Here is a 24,182-nt window from a genome sequence, read left to right as displayed (position 1 = left end):
AGCGTGCATTCGAGTGTAGCTGATAATGACTAACACCAACTAAATAATTCCACTGTACAGTAGATGAGATTCACAGAGGAATGGATTGTGCCGTTTAACACATTTGTGTGCATGATTTTGAGGTTTCACGGAGGTTATCTGATCATTCACAACACTCTGCTTGACTTTGTGGCGTGTAAAATTAAAAGTCTTAAAAAACACCTGGTTGTCTGACCTTTGCTCACACATACTTCTCATTTTTGTCTATTAATATTTGCTTTTTTATCCCTTATTAGGCTACCACAGTCCTCAGGTCAAACCTCTGCCTGGGTTTCCACTGGGCTCTCATAGGCAGCCTGACCATGGCAGCTTACACCTGCTGTCACATCATGGCTTTCAACAGTCTCCTCTCAGCAGTCTGCACGCAAGTCCTGCTTTAAAACCTGGGGCAAGCCTTCTGGAGAGCAGTGCGATGTGGGATATGATGCACGACCCGAGACAGTTAAGACCAGGAGTGTATGGAGATGTGTCCTCTGGTTCTTCAGGATATCTGTCAGGACATACAGGTACTCAAGCTGTTGTTATTATATTGATGTTAAAGAGCCAAAGTTGCTGTGTCATGCTTTATGTAAATTATGTTTTGAATGAAGTTTCCCAATTCGCTATAGGCGCAGACCTGATGGAGGAGCACCTCCGAGAGATTCGCACATTGCGACAGCGTCTAGAAGACTCTATCCAGACCAATGACCGTCTGAGACAACAACTAGAGGAACGACTGGCTTCTTCCGCACGAAACACAGGTTAGACACTCAACAGTGTGTTTTTGCTATAGGCTGTAATATCTTAACTTGTCATTCATACCAGCAAACACATACGGGTGAATCTCACGACAACCAGATTTAGAAGGTGTCCAGCATCAGAATTTTTAAAAGCACTTAAAGCCAATTTTTTACATACAAGATTAAGGTCTGAACTTATTATAACCATTACTTTTAGAGGATTTTAAAAATATTTCCTATAGAATTATTTAAATTAATCAATATTTTAAATCATTATCCAAAATTATCATTACCGCAACATGATATTACATTAAAATATATTCATTTAAAAACTCATGTTTCGGTAATGAGAACTAAAAAGTTGTCTAGGTACTATGACAAAGAAAATTTCAACTTTTATCTGGAGAGAAAAAATAAGAACTGCTTACCTGGTAGCCATCTTGAGTGTCACAGTCAATTATGTCCCTTCCAACAAATTTTTTTTTTTTTGAAAATGTTTCTTGAGGGCTTAAACAATGATTGAAAATTTGAGAAAATTTTTCTTGGACACATTTATATTCCTTATTATTGTCTCTACATTTACCAATTATCACCAAATACCACATGTTTCTTTACGGTAAATGTTTATAATATAACATGCACTGAAGCTTTTTATTTTTTAGAGTTTTTAATTATAAATATTTCCATGTCAAAGAACCCAAATCCAGTCATGGACACGTTGCGGTAATGAAAATTTTCCCCTTAAATGTGGAAAAAACAACAAAATTGGTTTGTATGTCATTTGAAATCATGTGCAAAATAGTACATGAAGAGATGTTTTTAACTGTATGCTTCTAATTTTGATAGCATTTACTTTTATTATCAAAATGTTTCATGACACCTCATAAGTCTAATTTCACGAGAATCACCCATTCATGTTTTTATTAGGGCTGTCAAATGATTAATCGTAATTAATGACATACAAAATAAAAGTTTATGTTTGCATAAAATATGTGTGTGTCCTGTGTGTTATTAATATGTATATACAAATACACAATCATGTTTTTATTAAAGAAAAATGTATATATATATAAAATAATATATATAATATTATATATAAAAACCCTTTTTCTTAAATTTATACACGCATGTGTGTGGTTTTCTATACATAATAATTACACATAGGACACACACATATATTATGCAAACATAAACCTTTATTTTGTTTTTTTCAATAATTGCGATTAATCGTTTGACAGCAGTAGTTTTTATAATAAAAATATTTCATATTTCTGTTAGAAAGCCTATGCTCTGCAGTGTAACTTTTTTTGGTATAACATCATTATATGGTGATGCAGTTTTGGACCCATCGGTGGGTCCGCAGTGTAAATGCATTAAAGCCTACATTTACATTTAAAACCCTGCTGATGCTATTTTGTTCCATACACCAATTAAATAACCCATTATGTTGCATCACAATCTCTGTTAACGTTTACCTTTCTCCAGCAGGGGGAGCAGCACCCACTAACATCTATATTCAGGGTCTCGACTCCGTAAGCCAGCTCTCCAATGAGATTCGAATGTTGAAAGAGGAAAATCATGCCTTGCAGAAACAACTCCAACAAGCCAGGACTGGTAAGATCTCAGTCTTGCTATGTACTGTGTGTCATCTTCAAAATAGTATGCCAATATATATCACCATGATTTATCACCTCCAGATGGCTGTAAAGAGATGGAGCGGCTGAGAGAGACGGTTCTGTCTGGGCGTGGCCAGTTAAAGCAGGCGGAGCTTGATGCGGACCGGTGGGCGGATCAATGCAGGCAACTGCAGGCTCAAGTTAGAGAGCAGACTCAGGCGATACAGCAGCTCAAACGAGACAAACAGAACCAACTGGACAACAGCACCAGGTACAGCTAAACCTACACTATGCACTTAAATGTGTATTAGATCTGGTTGAAATTTAATGTGTGTACATATGTATGGGTCTGTAAACAGGCTACAGCATGAAGTGAATGTTCTCCAGCAGCAGTTGAGTGAGAGTCAGCGTCTGCTGCACAAACTACAATGTGAGCTGCAGGTGTACCAAAGAGTCTGTGGTACCACCGAGAGCAGCACGGGTAAGAAACAACTGTAAAAAAAATGTCGATTTAGGATACATAAGGCATTTTGTATTGATTATCTTGCTTTTTCATCTCTATGGCTCAGGTTTGAGTTTAACCTTTGACCTGCGAGACTCTAACATGCATTTATTGGAGCAGCAGTTGAGGGAGAAGCTGGATCAGTGTATGCCCCGCCTCTCAGCCAGGAAACAGCTCTTCCATGGTATGACAATGAATTTATCATGATCATAATTTCATGAGGTTTAGGGTATCATGGATAACTAGTTCAATGAATTCAAACGACTTAAACAGACGCCATTTTTATTATATTTTGTTAATCCCGTCTGCTATAGACCAAACCCCATCTCCTCCTGTTCGAGATACAGGGTTCTCCAGCCCTGCTTCACCGGCGGTTGAACCTGATGACCCACAGTCAACTGCTAGTGGTAAGTCATATAAAACAAATGCTAACCGCTACTATCACAGTACACAGATTAATTTTGTGTCCTTTAAACTATCTATCCCTCATGTAAACATGTATATGTTCTGGTTAGACTCATGTAAGCCTGGCACTGAAGGTCTTGAAGGTGAGGCCCCAGATGGCTCCTTCGCCTGCAGGACCGGGCGTCATGTGATCGGTCATGTGGATGATTTCAGTGCCCTTCAGCAGCAGCTATTGGAAGGAAAAGTTATCATACGCAAGATAGAGGCAGCGCTGCAGTCCAACACAGAACGGACCCTGCCGGAGGTCAGTATAAGTTGGGACGCATAATAAATATATATAGTTTATTGGTAAAGCATTGTTGGGTTCAAACCCAGAGAACACACATAACATGTTTACTTTGTGAAGCACTGTAAGTCGCTTTGAATTAAAGTGACTCTCCACTTTTATGAAAATATTCTCATTTTCCAGCTCCCCTAGAGTTAAACATTAGATTTTTACCGTTTTGGAATCCATTCAGCCAATCTCCTGGTCTGGCGGCAGCACTTTTAGCATAACTTAGCATAACCCATTGAATCTGATTAGACCATTAGCATCGGGCTAAAAAATAACCAAAGAGTTTTGATATTTTTCCTATTTAAAACTTGACTCTTCTGTAGTTACATCGTGTACGATGAACGACGGAAAAAAAAGTTGAGATTTTTTTAGGCATATATGGCTAGAAACTATATTCTCATTCTGGCGTAATAATTAAGGACTTTGCTGCCGTAACATTGCTGCAAGCAAGTGCAATGATATTACGCAGTGCCTGAAAATAGTCCCCTGCTATTGAAAGATACTATCCAGTGTAAAATTTAGCATTCTGTCTTTTTTCACGTTCTGTTTTTTTCTCCGTATAGGGTTATATGAGAACCTTGTACCCCAGCACAAAGACACTAAAGCAGATTTTGGATGAGACGAGCTCTCTCTTGAGAATGTTCTGGAGGGCTGCCCTACCCACCACTGACACTTCTGCCCAACACCTCAAAAAGGTCAGAGGGACCTTATGACATCACCCATGTCTATCTTTCGGTATCTTTGCAGTAAGGGACATCACTTACCAATACTATGTGTGTGTTTGTGCAGGAGCAGTCTCTGAAAAAGGAGGTTGTTCAACTGAAGCGTAAGCTATCGGAGCAAGAGCTGCTACTCAGGGACACGATGGAGAGTCTAAGAAACGCCACTCGCACTAAAGACGGCATGGAGCAATTCATTGCCAATCAACGTGAGCGACCTCTTCTGATCTCGTCTCATCTATTTTCGGTTATCGTTCCAATCTTCACAGTTTTCTTGTTTATTTTCAGTCTCAAGAACGCGAGATGTGTTAAAACAAGCTCGCTCAAATCTAGAGGTGAGTTTATTCATATCATGCACGCCCACTGGTGTCACTCACCCTATTTTTTCCAGCCTCATTTGTTATTTTATTGTAGGATAGGTGTAGCCCAATGCATATTTGTAGTTGGTTTTAGGGGAATAGACCTTTAAAGATATTAAAGATTCTCGCTTTCTCATCCGATAATTTCCTTCTCGTCCATCTGTCTCTGTCTTCTGAGTTACTCCAGAAGAATGAACACAAGATTTCCTCTCTAGGCTGCTCCTCTCTCCCTCCATCCTTCTTTTCCTTCTCCTCCAAACCTTCTAGAGGTACCGGCCTGTACCCTGCTTTGTCTGTGTGCATATAACCCATGTTTTACAGTTCATTGATGTGTTTGTCCAGTAATCTGTGCATGCCAGATTTTGTATTGACTTGTGCAACGACTTGTGCTCCTGTAGCTCAGCTGGTAGTGCAAAGGTTTTAGTTCCAGTCCTTCCAGAAAAACTGTGTTTTTTTGTGATTGTTGCGGGCAAAAATACTTGATCTTGCGCCATGTTTTCTTAAAAAATGTGATGAAATATGCGGAATATTTATGCAATTTTATGCAATGAAATTGAGGGAAAAACTGTTTGCAGCTTTTCAATGATGTTCACATCACATATTCACATTACTTTATAACGTTCCCATGGCAACAGGGGACATGGCTACGCTTGTGTAAAGTAAATGCAACATTTTTTAACTTTCTGCTAAGATATGTGATTATTGATACAATATGAAATCATGCAAGCCCTGCATATTTTGCGCATGGAAATCTGCAATTTGTGCTGCAAAAGTGCGGCGTATTTGAAAAAATGCAGCCTTCGCATAAATATGCGGACTTTGGCTGATTATGCGTTAAATAGTGTGATCGCATAATCACGTTTTTTGAAGGACTGTAGTTCTATCATTACTTTTTAATAGAGATCCATTCAAAAGCTAAGAGCAATGACTTGCAGAAACAAAGCAGAAGGCAGATTGGAATTGCAATGACATTATGCTGTCCTTTCTTTGCTTTGAGTGAAAATAACTATTTGTTTTTGTTTACTTACCATAAATTAAAGGTGCAGTGTGTAAATTTTAGCGGCATCTAGTGGTGAGGTTGCGAATTTCAACCAACGGCTAAGTCCACTGCTCACCTCTCGCTTTTGAAACACAAGGAAGCTATGGTAGCCAGCACCGTACAAACATGTCATCGTCGGAGACAACTTAGTAAAAAATGTGTCCGTTAAGGGCTTCTGTGGAAAAATGGCGGCACAAAATGGCGACATCCATGTAAGGGGACCCAAAGGGGTGTATGTAGATAAAAAGGTCTCGTTCTAACTTAATAAACACATAACGGTTCATTATGAAAGGTCTTTATACACCCCTGATAATATAGTTTTGTATAAAATTTGGCATTTCTGTCACAAGATCCTTCTAAAAAATTACACACTGCACCTTTAAATAAAGAATATCACTCTATCTTTGTCCTCAGTTTGTGTAACTCTTAATCATTTATGCAACATTAAAATAATCTCTCCCATTCTCCCATACTCAGATGAGATCGCACGAGCCTCAGGCAAACACGCCGCCTCTTTTGGTTGGGATATCATGAGCGCTCACACACTGGAACAGAACAACATGACGGGCAGACCATGGAATGCTTATGGGAGTGATGAACAGCGCCTCCTAGAGGTGTCCTATAGAGCACAACCAAGATTTGATGCTGCTGTTTATTTATGAGGTGTCAAATTAAGTCACCCTAAAAGTTTAGTGATGTATACAGAGTATGCATGGTTTTAAATGGATTTGTGTTATAGACATTTGGATTAGGAATCGAGTTTTAAACCAAAGTAACTTCTCATGGGTTTATGTTGTGTGTTTGGGGTTTTATTAAACCTGCAACACTAATAATGTGCAATTATAACAACTACTGAGTTACCAGCCAGATAAGACTGTACAACACTGTAACCTTAAGTCACCCCAGGGATGAGCTGAAGATCGATGGTGCAATAATATTTTTATGGGATGTACAATCAATGAGAAAATCTTCGTTTTATGTTATGTTTAAGCCAGACTGCTTTTGAAGCATTAATCCTCTGCAATGTTTTGTCCATTTAAACCTAGTCTTTTTGTTTTTATTTCCTAATACTGAAATATATCAAAGGAAATATTTTTTATCTTTTGGTCCAAAAAAGGTCAGTGTTGCTTTTGAAGCATTAATCCTCTGCAATGTTTTGTCCATTTAAACCCAGTCTTTTTGTTTTTATTTCCTAATACTGGAATTTAATATTTTTTTTATCTTTCGGTTTTGGTCCAAAAAAGGTCATTGTTTTATATTTCTATTTGCTGTATCAGCTCTTTCCGATGGACCATTTTATTTTTAATTTGTTTAGTTTCCTTTTGTTTTTATTTTTCAAAACAAACAATGTCTCACTACAGCTGTTATTTTCAAATTATTAGACATTGCAGATGATTTTGCAAATTTTAGATGTCATACACTACACTGGTTATAGTATTTTCATGTATGTAGCTTATCGGTTTTAACATTTTGTGCAATGAACAGATTGCAATGTGAAATGCCTGTTGCCTCTGCATGAACCACATAAACACAGGCTTTCATATGCAGTATGTCAGTATTACATCATATTATTCAGTATTTCAGTGCAATGTATTGGGGTTTCATCTGTATGTCAACTCATCGGCTGTTTGCTATGTATATTATGTGTTTGTTTGTGAGTCGGGATAGGATTTCAGCGAGTCGGTGTTTACTGTCAAAGGTCAGGCATACAACAAAATGAATGTTATATTACTTCTGATGCACCGAGAGAGGTCAAACTCTGTTTCTATGACAATCAAACTCAGATATTTGTAATCTTTTTTGGAAATGCAGTAACTGTACAATTTGATTTTACATTTCCCTTTGCAAAGCAATGTAAATTGAGAGATTTGTTAAAAAAAGCCTCTGTTCATACTTAATGCATGTGTATATGAGTGAAAGGCTTGTTGAGGTAACTCATTAAAAAGGGAATATTTAATAAAAAGGGAATCTTATACAGATAATGGTCAATGTGTTTTTTTACTTTGCTGGATCTAAAGTTTTAAGCACTGCTTGACTTGTAATGTATCAGTTTTATTCAGATTTTCGTTGACAAAACATCTTAATTATAAGAACATTTTCCCTTTTAAAATATATTCTTAAAGTTCGGATAAAGTCATTTCAAAGAACTAAACACAAGAAATTTATTGCTGAAATACGTTACAAAGACAGAGTTGTGGAGTTACGCCGTTAAACAGTTTTTCCATATTTGTCTCCAGGATTATTTGGGCAGGGCTAAAACGGTGGCTTGAAGATGCACTGGAGCCACCGCGCATTGCCCCGCCCATTACATAATCGGGAGAATCCGGCTGTATTTGAAAGTTAAAGGTGCATTGTGTAACTTTTAGAAGGATCTCTTGACAGAAATGCAATATAATTTATATTATATTTATATTATATATATATTTATAACTATATTATCAGTGGTGTATTAAGACCGCACATAATGAACTGTTATGTGTTTATTACCTTAGAATGAGCCGTTTTTATCTACATACACCCTAGGTCCCCTTACATGGAAGTCGCCATTTTGTGCCGCCATGTTTATAGCACTAAACGGACAAATTGCTCTACAGAGCACATTTTTATTTTGTCTCAGACAACAACATGTTTCTCCTTGGGCGGCTACCGTAGCTTCTCTATGCGTTCTGGTGACCGGTAGACTGAGCCGTTGGTTGCAATTCACAATCTCACTGCTAGATACTGCTAAAATGTACACACTGCACCTATAAGGCAGCTCTCCCGCGAGTGGGCGTAGTTTCAGCGCCTACACATCGGACATGCCCGGCGTTTGAAACAGACAATCCTGCCTGTTTTTCTAAAATTTTGATAACTTATTTATTTGCCGTTTTTTATCACATTTTTCTGTGGTGTCAAACTAACTAAGAACACATTTAATATCGGACTTTACACAGACTTTAAGGGGTGGATTCCCGGACAGGGCTTATCCCTGTCCCAGAATAAAATGCATGTTTGAGGTGTTTTATTTTAAAAGACTGTGTCCGGTTTCATTTTAACATATATCGGTGACATAGTTTTGTCTTAAGATGCACACCTGTGTTTTTTGTAAGGTTTGTTGGTAAAAACTTCTTAAATGACTTAATATAAATAAGGCCTAGTCCTGGATTAATCTAACCCTGTCCGGGAAACCACCCCTTTGGGCACTTTTGCCACTCATCAAAGTGACTTGAACAGTTGACTCATTCATTTTAATATTACATATTTGGAACAGCAGATGGCACAGTATATATTTACTTCATATCAGGTCTTATGATATGCTTAACACGTTGCCCATACATTAGTTGTGATGATATGGTTACACTATCTAATCTTGGCTATCATTCAAACATTAACATAGCTCGGACCTTTGTTTATGATTTACATACAAACACACTGTACTGTGTAGAGTAACTAGTTAGTTAATCCTTTAATATTCTCAGTCAAGCTCTTATCAAAAGGCAATGCTTTGTATTGTACTGCACTGAAGTAAATCCATACACATTGAGAAATCTAGTGCTTTTAGATGTCTACTGTAAAATTTGTAATCCTTTGTTACAGTACAACCTTAAAATTTCTGTATTTTCCAACCCACAAACCCAACGATTAGTTTACATTAACCTAGAAAATGTACGTTTTGTTTTTCATTTTGACCTTACACACTTAAAGGGATAGTTCACCCCAAAATGATAATTAAACCATATTTTACTACCCTCAAGATACCCAAGATGTATATGACTTTCTTCTTTCAGCCAAAACAAAGTAAGAGTTACTGTGAATAAATAATAATAAAAGTCTGACTCTTTCTAGCTATATAATAGGACTGGATAGTGCCCCATTTTTTAAAGCTCCAAAAGCTCACCAATCCATCAAAATCTAACCACTACAATAACAGTATGGATTATTTTATTTCTTTTGAGGTAAATTATTCCTTTAACATTCGTATTATGCCAATAAGAATGTGATTTGTGCAAATGTGCAAAAAAACATCACAACAAACTATTAAAATACAACCTTTAATATAAACAGGAGTTTCTAAACAGCAAAGCATTGAGGATAAAAGGCCACACGTTACACCCAATGTACAGTGTCGAAGGGAACCCGCATGTAAAACAAATTATAAGGCACATCTCTTTGTTTCGTAGTGTGCAAAACAATTCATTGTCTGACATGTAATAAAATGACAAAATTATGAACCCACTAACTGATATCACACCCATCTCCCATCCAAAGTACAGACAGCACAATCTGGACTGTTGCCCTTGTTTGTACAAATAACTAAGTGGAAACGAAGTTAACAATGTAAATTATAAAAAACAGGGATATTTAATTTTATTTATTTATTTATTTCAATAGTCCCTGTTTAAGTGTGAATGCAATAATACTTTGGTTTATGTATTATTTCAAGAGTGATTCTAATCCTGATAAGCATACAGGGTCATAAAAGTCTTAGCTGGTGCTTTAATATATATCTAAAGCATCAACAAACAATGTGACAAAAAAAAAATGAATAAAATGTAAACAGGAACTATTTTCGGTGCACCAATCTCAGTGTAAAACACCATTATGGAGATATTTTGGACAGATATGCTTTGGTTTTTGGTGCGCGTGTAAACACATGCAAGACTTCACACACAGACACACACTCCTCTCTCACATACATAGAGATACATCATTTAGAAATGCCTAATCCAGACCTCATGTACTCATACACCACATAGCTGATGCTCACAGCAGGAATGACCTTCATGAAGTTAGGCAAAATCCCACGGTACAGTCCAAAAAATCCTTCCTTTTTAAGGATAGTCTGCACCAACTTGGACATGGACACCTGCTCTGATCCCAAAGACGCTGAGAAGAGGATATCAAACACAGTTAACATTAAACATTTAAGACATACAAAAGCAAAGCAAGAGTATTGATAGGCTATATAATATTTTGGCCCGAGTGGCCCGTATTTACCCTGGGCCTGCATGCGTGTGCGGATCAGGGCGAGGGGGTAACTGGCCAACTGGCCACATGTGCTAGAAATGGTTCCACAGCCAAGTAGCACCAGTATTCCTGGGTTGGCAGTGTCTTTAGCATAGCGTGCCAACCAGGTATTCTTGAGCGTCTGCAGAGTGAGTAAAATCATAATGTTTTGCATTAAAGGCATGATCTCTGAAAGCCAATGTTGACATTTGAATTCACCTAAACAAACACGCCCCTACCCCAATAGAATCTGGACCTTCTTTTGATAGACCCGCCCCACACATATGCAACCCAGGCACAATGACGGTTAATAGATACGTCCCTTACTGCTGATGGTTGGCTACAAGTCCGTTTTGGTACTCGCCCCTTTAATACGTTTTTAACTTTTAAATAGGTTCCTGCTCTGATCACGGCTTGTTAAATTCCCGCTAAATCATGCCCCCAATATAGGACGCATACTGTACAGCAGAGGTAGGCAACGTCGGTACTGGAGTGCCGATGTCCTGCAGAGTTTAGCTCCAGCTCTAATCAAGCACACCAGAACAAGCCAATCAAGGTCTAACTACAGGTAGGCAAGGTTTTATCAGGGTTGAAGCTAAAATCTGCAGGACATCGGCACTCCAGAACCCTACCCCTGCTGTACACAGAGTACTACCAAGAGAAATCTTTTGCATTTTCACATAAAGTAGGTCACAAACTTTTATTTCGCTCACCCCGCTTATTCCATAGATCTAACTGTTTAGATGTTGTTGATAAAATAAGTATTGAAAATCAACATTTTGATTCTTCTACGCAGTCTTTAAACCTTGAAGGTTTTGTGGGCCTCTTCTATGAACTCTGATTTTTAGTTCTTTCCATTGATTTTCAATGGGATTCAAGTCAGGTGATTGTCTGAGCCATTCTTGCATCTTTTTTATTTTCTTTCTCTGAAACAAATTGAGAGTGTCCCTTATGCTGGGTACACACCAAAAGATTTCCCCCCTTCCGACAATCCTTGCTATGTCCCGATTATCTTGATGGTTCAACAGATTATCCTGTCCGATTTTCTCTTGGTGTGAGGTGTGTTAAGAGTGTCCAAACCTTCTCGGATGAATGTTGGAGCCGCTCCGATCGTGATAATCTCATGAGCATGAAGCGCATTTGTCCTAGCAGTTCCCCCCAAAAAATCTTTAATATTTATGATCAGAAATCCTGATGTGTGGGGGGAACAGCAAGAACAAACGTGCGCATGCTCTTGAGATTATCACGCGAAACGAAACAATATCCAATCAGAAAGCGAGATGATGGAAGACGGAAGCAGTCATGGTGCAGCACAAAGTGCCGTCGATATATACAGCAGAGATGCACCATATTCCCGCTGTCTCCAAGACTTCACCCAAACCCTTTTCTTTTTTTCCTTAAATTTTCTGTGAAAATCATTCCAAACAACATCACTGAATTTCTTCCTGCATATCGTCCGCCATGCTTATTCTAAAGTCTCGCAAAATTATAGGAGCAAAACGGTTAAATCTAGGATTTTTTATTCTTATGTTTGTTGTATATCACATTTTGAAAATCTTAAAAGATTTCCGACAATCCTATCTATGTCCCGATTATCTTGATGGTTCTACAGATTATTTTAAGCCCGGTGCACACTGTGAGATTTTAGCCACGATTTAGCTGTCTGGGACAAATTTTGAAATCCTAAAAGATTTCTGGAATCCTAGGCTAAAATCTGCCGTCTTTGATCGCTAGTTTGACATGTTCACAGACAGCCAATTAATGACCGTTGCAATCAAAATTATCCTCCGACAAAATTCTGGCAGTGTCAGAAATTTTGTGAGACAATCCTGCTATGTGACATCTCCCTATGACAACCGGCAAATCAAGACCCAATAGAAGCACAGAACCAGATGACGCAATTAGTGTGGCGACAACAACAAATCAACACAGACAAATGTCAAAAAGAGCCAGATAGACTGTACTGCAGAAAGAGAAACTTTTGGAGTTACGGAAACATAAAGAGTGTTTGTACAATGTGTCATCGCCACTGTATAGGATAAAAATGAAGCAGCCTGGAGAGAAATCGCGCTGGAAATACAAATGCCAGGTACTCGTCTCCTTCGTTTTTTCTTCTTTTATGCTTGAGACAAGTCATGATTAAAATGAATGATAGATGTTGTTTCGGTTTGCTAGCCTAGAGATTTTGTGAGATTTCTTGTGTTCACAGTTGAGACTCTGCTTGAAAATCTGTTGACACATCATGGCACACCACACACTACAGGAACAAAACAGTTAAATCTAGGATTTAAATGTCACATATAGAAAATCTTATAAGATGTAAAAAATCTTTTGGTTTGTACCCAGCATGAGGATTAGGGACGTTACTCTTGTAAATGCGTGAATGTGTGAATTGTATATGTTGTTTTTTAATATCTGGTAAAAATGTATGTCTATCCGTTGTTAAGTCTGACGTCATGCGCTGCTTCCGTGTCCAACCACTCACAGATGTCATAGAGAAATAACAAAAAAATCATGGCTATGATACACTTGTATCATAATGAAAAACTAATCTAAAACACCCAATCCTAATTTTTATCTCCATAACAAAAACCGAGATGACCAGACATGGATTTATGGACGTGAATTTTTTATGAATTATTCCTATTTTGCTGTCTTTGATTCTGGTAGCCTGAAACTGCAGTATACACATGATTTAAAAAAAAAAAAACTTAAATGTGGGCTATGAAAAAATAGTGCTCATAAATGGCTGTTTGAATGTGGTTGCTTGGAGCTGGAAACGGTATTCCTTACGTCATGACTTAACAAGCGGATAATGTGAGCATGGAGACTGCAGTTTACATGTGAGTTTATAAAATTTCCGATCAAATGTGTGATATGAATAAATAGCACTCATAATCGCTTTATAAATAATATCCTCTATTGAAATGAGTGGAGGTTTGGACCCAGAAACAGTGTTCCTTACGTCATCACTTAACAACCGGATAACACCTTTAGAAATAAAAACAATGGGGACTTTAATACTTATTTTACCTGCTGTATGTGTTGTCTCCCTCCTCTTAGCTTTATTGGATGCTTACATATATGTGCACTTGTTATCTGTTGTTATATTTGGAAAACTTTAAACATTTTGGTCAAAAAAGGTAGATCACAAACTAGAGCTAGAATGCCCCGGTCCAATGAACTGAAATATTTAACACCTATAATCCTGTGGCATTTCACAATGTTCTAGAAAGTTTCTACTTCTACTCACCTCATACACTGCTAAATCTATTCCTGCATAAGGAATAATCCCTAGAATATTGGGAATGTAGCCTTTGTAGAAAGCCTTCACTCCCTCTTTCTTCATAATCTTCTTGGCACAGTCAAACATCCCAGAATACTGTCCGGTCTTTCTCAGAGTAAGTCTGGTCTTCAGCACCTGACATTTAAAACAGTTTATATGTAATATCAATCTTATCATTTGTGACCCTGCCATTAAAAACCCAGCAAAAGTCATTTTACAAAGTCAATGTACATTATATTATTATTTCTATAATATTGACTGAGGAAGGTCATGTAAAAGATTGAAATCAATGATTAAACTTTGATGCTCCTAATCTCATCATTCGATTACGAGACTTTATCCTGTACGGAACATAAGGGTGGTTTCCTGGACAGAGCTGATCATACTCCCGGACTAAAATGCATGTTGTTGGAGCTGCCTTAATTTAAAAACACCTTGTACCGACATATCTTAACATATATCAGTGCCAATCATTTGTCTCAAGATGCACACCAGTATTGCTTTTTTAAGGTTTGTTTGTAAAAATTACTTAAATGTCCTAATATAACTAAGGCCTAGTGCTGGATTATTCACTACATCTAACAAAACCATATAAAGACTGATTTAAATATTTGTTCTTATTGATATATGAATACAGGTGATGTTGAAAGATACATTTTAGAGAGATCTTAAAGGATAAGTCAATTTTCTTAAAAAAAAATCCAGATCATTAACTCACCACCATGTCATACAAAATGTTGATGTCTTTCTTTATTCAGTCGAGAAGAAATTATGTTTTTTGAGAAAAACATTACAGGATTTTTCTCATTTTAATGGACTTTAATGGACCCCAACACTTAACAGTTTTAACGCAGTTTAAAATTGCAGCTTCAAAGGACTCTAAACAATCTCAAATGATGCATAAGGGTCTTATCTAGCGGAAAGATTTTAATTTTTGGCAAGAAAAATAAAAAATATGCACTTTTAAACCACAACTTCTCTTCTTCCTCCGGCTGTGTGACGAGCCAGCACGACCTCATGTAATTGCGTAATGCCGTGGAAAGGTCACGTGTTACATATATGAAACGTCGGAACGGTCCTCTTTCTCCACACTTGTAAACACTGGGGCGTAGTTTCGCATACTTCATCCTTGACCTCTTGACGTGATGACGTATTACGTGAGGTCGCGCTGGCGCATCACACGACCGGAGGAAGAGAAGTTGTGGTTTAAAAGTGCATATATTTTATTTTTCTTGCCAAAGAGTCCTTTGAAACTGCAATTTTAAACTGCATTAAAACTGTTAAGTGTTGCGGTCCATGAAAGTCCATTAAAATGAGAAAAATCCTGGAATGTTTTCCTCAAAAAACATAATTTCTTCTCGACTGAACAAAGAACATTTTGGATGACATGGTGGTTAGTAAATTATCTGGATTTTTTTAAGAAAATGGACTAATCCTTTAACAGCAGGTGTAAGGCCCAAAACAGTGCTTTGTTCTCCAAGTACATCTAGATGATACAACATGTCTCACTTCTCACCTCCATTGGATAGATGGCTGTCTGAGCGGTCGCTCCTGCTAGAGATCCGGCCATAAACCTTTCATGAGGTTGGATTTTCCCACCCTCTTTTGTCAGCAGCTTCTTATACTGTCAAACAGAAAACAAATCCCATTGTGCAACACTCATTTAACATGTAAAGGCATATGCAAGCAAAACTGAAAAGGTTGATATCGGTTCTGTTTTCATTAGCTATAGAAACACATTCCTCTCAATTGCAGTTATCCTCTGTCCTCCATAGAGGATTAATGTCTCTTCTGTGAAGCTCTCACTGAGACGCTGCTTGTGTAAGACAGTTAAGCAACATTACACAAGCAAGAACACTGTTTTATACGAATCATCAATTGTGACTCAGCCATAGGCCCCAGGCCGGAGGTAAATCCTGGTTGGCATGAAACTTTCTGTCTCTAAATGAGTCTAAGACCGAGGTAATAGTGTTTAGCCTAACTGATAAAACTGAGCCTACTTATTGACTTCTGATCTGTCACCTTATACAAGTGTGGGTGGACTGCAAGCGAGGTTTCTTTGCTTTTTTGAAACTTTATTTCCTTGCTGAGCCATTGTGAATATAGACAATTGGGACGATAAAAAACAGCGACATGTCATATAAATAATATCAGCATACTGCTTGTACAATACAATTAGTGGACGAGGACTGACTTTAAATGAACAGAGTATATTGTCTGAATTTAAAAGAGGAAGTGGTTTTCAGTGTTGATGGGAGTTTCATGGTTACGTGAGTTTCTAAACATACCAATGTGATCTGTAAAATGTATCGGAAAGTTCAAAAATAGTACATCAAGTGTTACTGTTGCTCAATTGGTAGAGCATTGTGTTAGCAATGCAGAGGCTGTGGGTTTGAGTCCCAGGGAACACACATACTGATAAACAAATGCATGTGCATAAATTGCTACATTAGGATTATAAAGGTTATAAAGGACTACAACCTGTACAGCTCTGTTTTTAAAAGGTGCCAAATAATGCATAGATACAATATGTTAAATGGTTCTCCGATGTCTACATAGAAGGTATGTGGCTTTATTGACTGCTAAAATGATCCAGAGACGGTTTTACAAGTCTTACAACCACATGATTTGTGCCCAGAATTATATTGTCTGTTATTACCTTATTTGAAAGGGTCATGAATAATAATGTTAAGCTCTGCTCTGATAGGCTGTTTCTCAGAGCGGCTAATTTCAGTAGCTCTGTGTGTGTGTAAACAGTGGTAAGTTTGTGTTTTTTCTAGGGCTGTGACACACGTGAAAGTTTCTCAAATAAATACATACATACATGTATGTGTATTTATATATACAAAATAATTACACACAGTGCACACACATATATTTAGCAAAAACAAACTTTTATTTTGTATGCAATTAATCGCGATTCATCTTTTGACAGCCCTAGTTTTTATCAATATGGATCTGCAAAACGTAACTGTAATGTCAATAGTAGAACTTCAGTCTAAACGCTAGAGTATAGCATTAACTAGCATATAGCGCTAACTTTGTTTTAAGCATTATAACAACATTGTACTTAATTTAATGTTGGGGAGTACATAACAACTGTAGCGTCACAGTTGGTTTTATGTTGAGATTGGCCTGTTTTCCAACAATCTTTTTGCATGCACAAGGTTTACATAAGAAGGAGAAAACAATAGTGTTTGAGGCTCATGATATGTCATTACTAGGGTTGGTAACCGAGAACCGAGTTCTGTTTTTTAAAAGGAACCAGAACCACACGTAATTCTTAAGTTTCGGTTGTAAAAGCGGTTCCGATGTGATGTTTACAGTCATGCAACCAAATTAACGCAGAAAACACTCGCGCTGCTGAGGTACACTTTGTATACTTCGTGTCATACATGTCTAAAAGAAAGTCAAAAGTGTGGATTTTATGGCTGTTGATGGTATATTGTGACCCGCAGTGGTGTGCACGTCACAAATTATGAGAAATATTTTTCATAGTTTTTTGTTTTGCCCAATGAGATGTCTTCAAGTTTGTGTGAACACAAACGGCCACCAGACTCAATGAGGTAAGATGAGGTAAGATATTCTCTCTTGGTCAAGGTTGCGAAAAAGTATTAATATGCACTACCAGTACAGCATCAGAATGCATGCGTTTTCATCGCGGTTGGAGACATAACCCCAAAAAGGTTCCTCACTGGAACCGTGTGTTGTTTCACAGATGAAAGTGATACAATAAACACACACAAAGATGCTGATCCCGTGGGTGCTCCGGTGCTTGTCTCAATTCAACTCAATTTCTTAACATTTGCTTCAAATTTCATGTCTAAAACCATGCAGAAAATGTGACCCTGCTGCTTTCCTCCTCTTCAAAGCGTTTGGGGGCTCCAGAGCATCTGTATATCTTTTATTATGTGGATCCGGAATCGGAACCGGGAATCGTTAGGCAGAACTGGAACCGGAAAATTTCTTACGATACCCAACTCTATGTGGATCCGGAATCGGAAATGGGAATCGTTAAGCAGAACTGGAAGCAGAAAATTTCTTACGATACCCAACCCTATGTGATATGTGGATCCGGAATCGGAACCGGGAATCGTTAGGCAGAACTGGAACTGGAAAATTTCTTACGATACCCAACCATTACCATGTATAGAACTCTTATTATTCATCTATGCCTAGGTAATAACAGTTTTACATTCTACTGCACCTTTAAGGGTCGGCTTTACTCACCTGTTCATAAGCCATAAACTTGATAGCAGTTTCTGGAGCAATTTTTATGACGTTGACTCCATTCCCTCTCCACAATGAGGCCACGCCCCCTTCTTTAATCATCTGCTTGAATCCACTAACAAGACTGATATTGTTCGTTTTTGAGGCATGAACCTGTAAAAGGTACCAGATTGTAGTTAACGTTTTAAATTTGGGCTTCCGATATGAACATCTGCAGGCAAACAGAGACTGACAAACACAGCTGCTCTGTAAAGCAAATACTGTACCTGCATGAAGACTTTCATTCTATCCAAAGGGGCGGTGCCTGTTCGAGAGACCGCCCCTGCCACGCCCCCAGCGAACAGCTGCCTCCACCAGATGCCTGTGGTTTTCTCTTCTTCGGTGAACTCATCTGGAATAGTTAAACTATCACCTATATCCAACACCTAACACACAAAGAGGTGATGTTAGCTAGCTACTAACCAAATATAATACAGATTAACTTATTTTTTTATCCTTTGTGAGTAAACAGTAAGTTATACGTAATTATTAATATTTAAATTGTGGTTCTTAAGCAAATATGCAATTAATATGATCACAATACTACTTATTTTAGACTACAATTTAAAGTTATGTTACATGCATCGCACTTACATCATATCTGAACCCTAACAATATTAATTCCCTTTTTATAACCTTCAGATACATTTAATTAAATTAATACATCAAAATAATACATTTTCTTGCTTCAAACAGGAAGTTCAGCAATTTTTCAATAAAACACAATGGCACAAATGCAAAACAATTACTTCTACCACCAAACATTTTTATTAGATATAGTCTACTGACCAATGTGTCAAAGACTTTCTGGCGTTTATGAATGAATGAACTGTCGAGAACCTACCATATCTACATCATTCACATCTATAGCCTCTTCATCCTCAAGATCAATGACGAACCATTCACTCTTGGGCTGCTCCTGCAGCAAACCCATGCCGACCTACTGCTGCCAGTCTGTCTGATATCCCTCATGAATGCTAACAGAGGCAATACAGACCTGCTGGTTCACCTGCACTCCTCTTTTATCACTCCATCAGACAGATAATGAGTATTTCCAGGGCTAATCCCAAGACGGTCTTAAATTAACTTTGATGCAATTGGCTGTGACGTTGACGGCTGAACCTGCGGCGCTATGCAAGTCGGCCAGTCTCTCCTCACACTTACTAGTAAAGTTTCATCAGTCTTGTTTTACGTTTCAAATCATAAGAGTGGACTTTGCTATAGGGACAAATGCTCTCCTCTGAGGTTAGTTAAAGGGATAGTTCAACCAAAAATGCTGGAGATTTTGATAAACTATGGCAAGCACACAGTAAACTGTACCCATTGGCTTCCATAGTAGGATAAACAAATACTTTAAAGTCTAAGGGTACCAATAGCTGTGTGCTTACCATCATTTCTCAAAATATCTCTTTTGTATTCAACAGAATAAAGAAACTCCTACAGGTTTAATACAACATGATGGTGCATATTCTGCGTAAATTGTTTCATTTTTTATTTTTCGGTGAACTATATCCATTCAATCTGACAAAGCCTTCTGCCCTGGAAAGCCCTTAAATTGAAAAAACTATACAAATCTCATTATTTCAATAGCTCTATAACGAAAATGTGACATTTGATAACATCCTAATGTGATATTAAGTATGCAATACAACAATGCATTACGTTTGTCCATTTGTACTAATTTCAAATCTATGCAAACTATATTTAAAATACACATAAAAACGCAATTTTTGGCAATTTTTCCACACATTAGAGCATATGTACTTATACACAAGGTCACCTTACAGACATACAGGCACCAACATTTGTGTGCCACTCTCTCCGCTATCTATATCAACCTTAAACACTGATTCTACATAACTGTAAAGGAATATAAACATTTTATAATTTGCAAGAATTATGATATATTGTGCAGCCCTATATCCTTACAACTACAGTGAAACATGTTGAAAACTAATTTGTGAGGACATCTGGTCTTTACTATTTGAAAGGCAAATTCAGCAAAGTCACATTTTGATTTATGCCTTATCCAGCACACAGGGTTCTGTGTTGGTAAGGTTTCATAAAGTAAATGTAATTGTAAATATAAAAATCGTGAGAGGTGTGTTTGTCTATGAGAGGTCGTCCCTACAGCCTATAAGAATTTGTGCAATAGATGCAAATTAATAATAGCGGCTGCACAGATCAGATGTAAATGCATATATATGAGTGGTTGTGTTTAATAACTTACAGTGGAGTGTTTCCAATAGCGTATGATCTCTTGAAGGTCATCTGCTGGGTTAAAGAGGAAATGTTGTCTCCACTCATTCCAGTCCACAGACATTGTTCCATCTACATCAATACTGCAGGAGATAACAAGTCAGATTAGAAATAACGGTTTGGGTGGGTCTAGAAAACAGTATCTTAAAAATAATGTTGCATTGAAAAAACTGTATGCTCTTAAAAATAAGCAGTATGTTCTTTATGCAGAGTACACAGTTACAGTACATATGTTTTGATTTATGGGTAATATATGATAAGGACATTTCTTTGTGAAATACATCATAATATTACACTCATGTCTTTCATTATACTCACAACTACCTTTAACCTGAAACATAATGTTGTCCTGTCTAATATCGGTCACATAAAATCAGCAACTTATCAGACATTTTGACTCTTTTTACAATACTTTTATCACAATTCCAAACAGATTTTAGTTTGTTTTTTTGTCTATTTATTTATTTTGTAATGTCATTCCAGCTTTTTAGGGAAATAGTCATGACGAGAACCAGTCCACATACAATTTCATCCATACACAAGCTGGGTAAGGACAGTTTGGCATCTCCAATTCACCAAACCTTCATGTCTCTTTGGACTGTTGCATCAAAGGAAGTAGTGTTAAAGGGATAGTTCACCCAAAAATGAAAATAATGTCATTAATGAATCACCCTCATGTCGGTCCAAACTCGTAAGACCTCCGTTCATCTTCAGAACACAGTTTAAGATGTTTTAGATTTAGTCCGAGAGCTTGTTAACCCTTCATTGAAAATCTACGTACTGTCCATGTTCAGTATACCGACTAAAGTCACGTGACTGCAGGATGACGTGTTATTCTCAGACACGTTTGCGAAGTTGTTGTTTTTTCAAACTTACAACGTGGGTCGTCCTCAGACTGTAAACGAAGCCCGGGCGCACAAAAAAAAAACAGCTGGGGCGCACCAGATAACACGTCAGCCACGTCACTGCAGTCACGTGACTTTAGTCTCGTGCATGTGCTTCACAACAGATGCGGAAGAGAAGACAATGCTGAATAAATTCGAAAAAAACAAAATGTATTTTCGATGCTTCAACACATTCTGACTGACCCACTGATATCACATGGACTACTTTGATGATGTTTTTATTACCTTTCTGAATATGGACAGTATACTGTGCTTAGATTTTCAATGAAGGGTCAACAAGCTCTTGGACTAAATCTAAAACATCTTAAACTGTGTTACGAAGATGAACAGAGGTCTTACGAGTTTGGACCGACATAAGGGGGAGTCATTAATGACATTATTTTCATTTTTGGGTAAACTATCCCTTTAATGGGTCTCATAAAAAAGTGAATCCCAGTCCTTGATTCTGATTGGCCAATAGCTGTGGTTTATTTACGATGACAATGCACGAAACAATTTTGTGTATCACGAAACAATTTTGTTTATTTGTGTGTATTTAGTGCCTGCTTAAGATTACCTGTGCAAGATCTTTTCTGCAGCTTGATCTGACAAGTTTATGCCGAGCTCCTTAAGGGACTGCTGAATCTCTTGGACTTCGATGCGACCTGTGTACACATTTATGTTTATGTTGTGCAAAATATTAACTTAAAATAGTATAATATAAACATGCTTAAAATCATATTTGGATTAGTTAAGGAGACTAAATGATTGGAGAAATTTTTTTTGTCCTTCCAAATCCTACCATCATTATTTTTGTCCAGACTCTTGAATGTCAGCATGAGTTTTTTTTCATGTTCTTTCAGGTACTTTGAAAACTCTTCAAAGTCCAGCCCCTCGTCCTTATCAGTGTCTCCAGAGGAAACAATTTTCTGTCAAAGAAAAACATAACAGATGTCATTACTTTTCCAGTGTCTGTTTGACCTAATGAGTTGCAAAGATAATTAATGATAAAATAGCATTCGGCAAAGATTTATGTATGATAAGGGATCTTGTCTTTGATCCTGCTCGTCTCATTTCCTTAAGTAGGGTGAGGTTTATTTGTGGAGTGGCTTAAAACTTCTCAGCCTGCCTTCCTAGACAGCACTATAGGCATCTCTTATGATGCATAAAAGGCGGTCTAGAAAGGCAGCTTACTAGGTTTTGATACACAGTCAATATCAGCTGTCAGGTAAAGGAATGTGGGTTTTGTTTGAGCAATACAGGAGTGTCTTAACCTTAGCAATAAAATCTCACTCTTCCGGTTTAGTTCAAATACTATAAGACTATAAAACTCGATTTAGTGAATGTCAAACCGCCGTCCGTAGTATATCTGTGGGTGTTAAACATGCTGCCATGGCCATTTTATATTTCAAACTTGAACAGTACAGCACGTGCATATAAGTCAGAGAGGAGGATGTCAACTAGCACGGGATGGGGTATTAAATCTTTAAGCTTGTGCTGGTTTTATTTTAATGGTTTATCTTTGACGCACGCACAATTAAACATAGACAGCAAACGTTAAATGCATTTATCCTGATAGGAAATTGAGGCTAATATAAGATCTTAATCGTCTGTCAGCAGCACGGTTTATTGGTTTTTGTGTGGTTTACACTGCACACTATACTCAAATACGCCTCTGCAGTATATAATAAAAACGACCCAGCATAAAGTAATGCAGAGCCCTTTGTGGTGTTAAACTGGATTTACCTGCGCTTCTCCTTTCCCCATAGAGAAGCCCATGGCAGCCAGGCCCGTCTTCAGCTCCGACACATCCACTTTCCCATCTTTATTCACATCCAACTTCTCAAATAACTCCGCGAAAGTTTTCGCGCTTTCATCCCCCAAGCAATGCGAGTCGGTAAACACGAATTTTCTTATAGCCTGATACATCGCGATGTTTATTCTGTATGTATGCTTTACCGCACGGGACCCAAGATTGCAGTGTAACCGCGGAAGAAAACAGATGTTGCCTGGCACCGAACCTCCCTAGTCACTCACTGTATCAGACTATCGTAGTCATTATTTATTGCCTGTATAATCGTTAAAAACTCAACAATACTATCGGTTTTAATTTGTAGACACTCAGCCTCGCCTCCTCAGAGAAGGAGGGGTTTATATTGCTGGGTTCTTTTCCTGCGGTACCTCCTCGATTCAGAGGGACACACCCAATGTATAAACAGGCTCCTGCCAGCCAGTTTAACGCAACTGCTTCTCGCTAGCAAGAATTACTTAGCATTTAGTAAACCTTTATCAACTTCACATTTTCATTCAGAAATTGACACTACGGGATATAATATAAATATTTGCAATAATACCATTTATTTATTTTCATATTTCCCCTTATACCCCTATACTGTCTGACTGTAAAGCTGCTTGCAAACTTCAACCTTTCAGTCTTTCCTTTTGTCTATTAAACAGCTGTCGAAGTAAATCCTACACACCATCCTAAATATAGTAGGTTACCATAGTAGTCAGATATGAATAGTGTAAACATAGTTTGCATATGAATTATAAAAAACTAAAAATGTCAGGAAGCAATGCATGACTGGAGTTTGTATTTTTTTCACTTTTGAAGCTCATGATTTTTCACAACATTACTGTGTGGTAACAATAACACTTTCATGATGCTAATAGCTGTCGCCAAAATACTTTTCTGGAATTCTGTCATTAATTTATTTGTTTCAGAAATTGTTGAGAATTATTTTAGATAAGACTCACGTTGTTTCC

The 24,182-nt window shown here is 37.6% G+C and overlaps 2 protein-coding genes across 10 annotated transcripts in view; one reads left to right on the top strand and one right to left on the bottom strand.

Moving 5' to 3' along the window:
• Positions 1-7,714, top strand: part of pde4dip (phosphodiesterase 4D interacting protein) — a 74,699-nt gene extending 66,985 nt beyond the window's left edge. For 6 of the 9 annotated variants that reach the window (XM_073811393.1, XM_073811394.1, XM_073811388.1 and 3 more), the window contains 13 exons: positions 276-545; positions 648-779; positions 2,244-2,372; positions 2,456-2,645; positions 2,734-2,856; positions 2,939-3,060; positions 3,191-3,283; positions 3,392-3,585; positions 4,179-4,310; positions 4,405-4,543; positions 4,623-4,669; positions 4,872-4,962; positions 6,210-7,714. In XM_073811393.1, the coding sequence (XP_073667494.1) occupies positions 276-545; positions 648-779; positions 2,244-2,372; positions 2,456-2,645; positions 2,734-2,856; positions 2,939-3,060; positions 3,191-3,283; positions 3,392-3,585; positions 4,179-4,310; positions 4,405-4,543; positions 4,623-4,669; positions 4,872-4,962; positions 6,210-6,394 (1,847 nt within the window). In that variant the 3' untranslated portion in view covers positions 6,395-7,714. The remainder of the gene's footprint in view (positions 1-275; positions 546-647; positions 780-2,243; positions 2,373-2,455; positions 2,646-2,733; positions 2,857-2,938; positions 3,061-3,190; positions 3,284-3,391; positions 3,586-4,178; positions 4,311-4,404; positions 4,544-4,622; positions 4,670-4,871; positions 4,963-6,209) is intronic. The other 3 variants (XM_073811390.1, XM_073811389.1, XM_073811392.1) reach the window with 3 other exon arrangements.
• A 2,033-nt stretch (positions 7,715-9,747) lies between these two features.
• On the bottom strand, positions 9,748-23,578 carry slc25a24 (solute carrier family 25 member 24). The gene is made up of 10 exons (XM_065268232.2): positions 23,163-23,578; positions 22,219-22,345; positions 21,994-22,081; positions 20,504-20,615; positions 18,501-18,659; positions 18,235-18,387; positions 15,521-15,628; positions 13,972-14,139; positions 10,710-10,860; positions 9,748-10,598 (listed from the first exon to the last, which is right to left on the bottom strand). Exons 1-10 carry the CDS (start codon positions 23,343-23,345, stop codon positions 10,420-10,422), a joined length of 1,428 nt encoding a protein of 475 aa, XP_065124304.1. The 5' UTR covers positions 23,346-23,578; the 3' UTR covers positions 9,748-10,419.
• Positions 23,579-24,182: the final 604 nt, after the last annotated feature.

Source organism: Paramisgurnus dabryanus, chromosome 12 (genome assembly GCF_030506205.2).
Source record: "Paramisgurnus dabryanus chromosome 12, PD_genome_1.1, whole genome shotgun sequence".
Classification (NCBI taxonomy): Eukaryota; Metazoa; Chordata; class Actinopteri; order Cypriniformes; family Cobitidae; genus Paramisgurnus; species Paramisgurnus dabryanus.
Note: the sequence above shows the minus strand (reverse complement) of the source record. Positions and strands in the feature narration are given on the sequence as shown.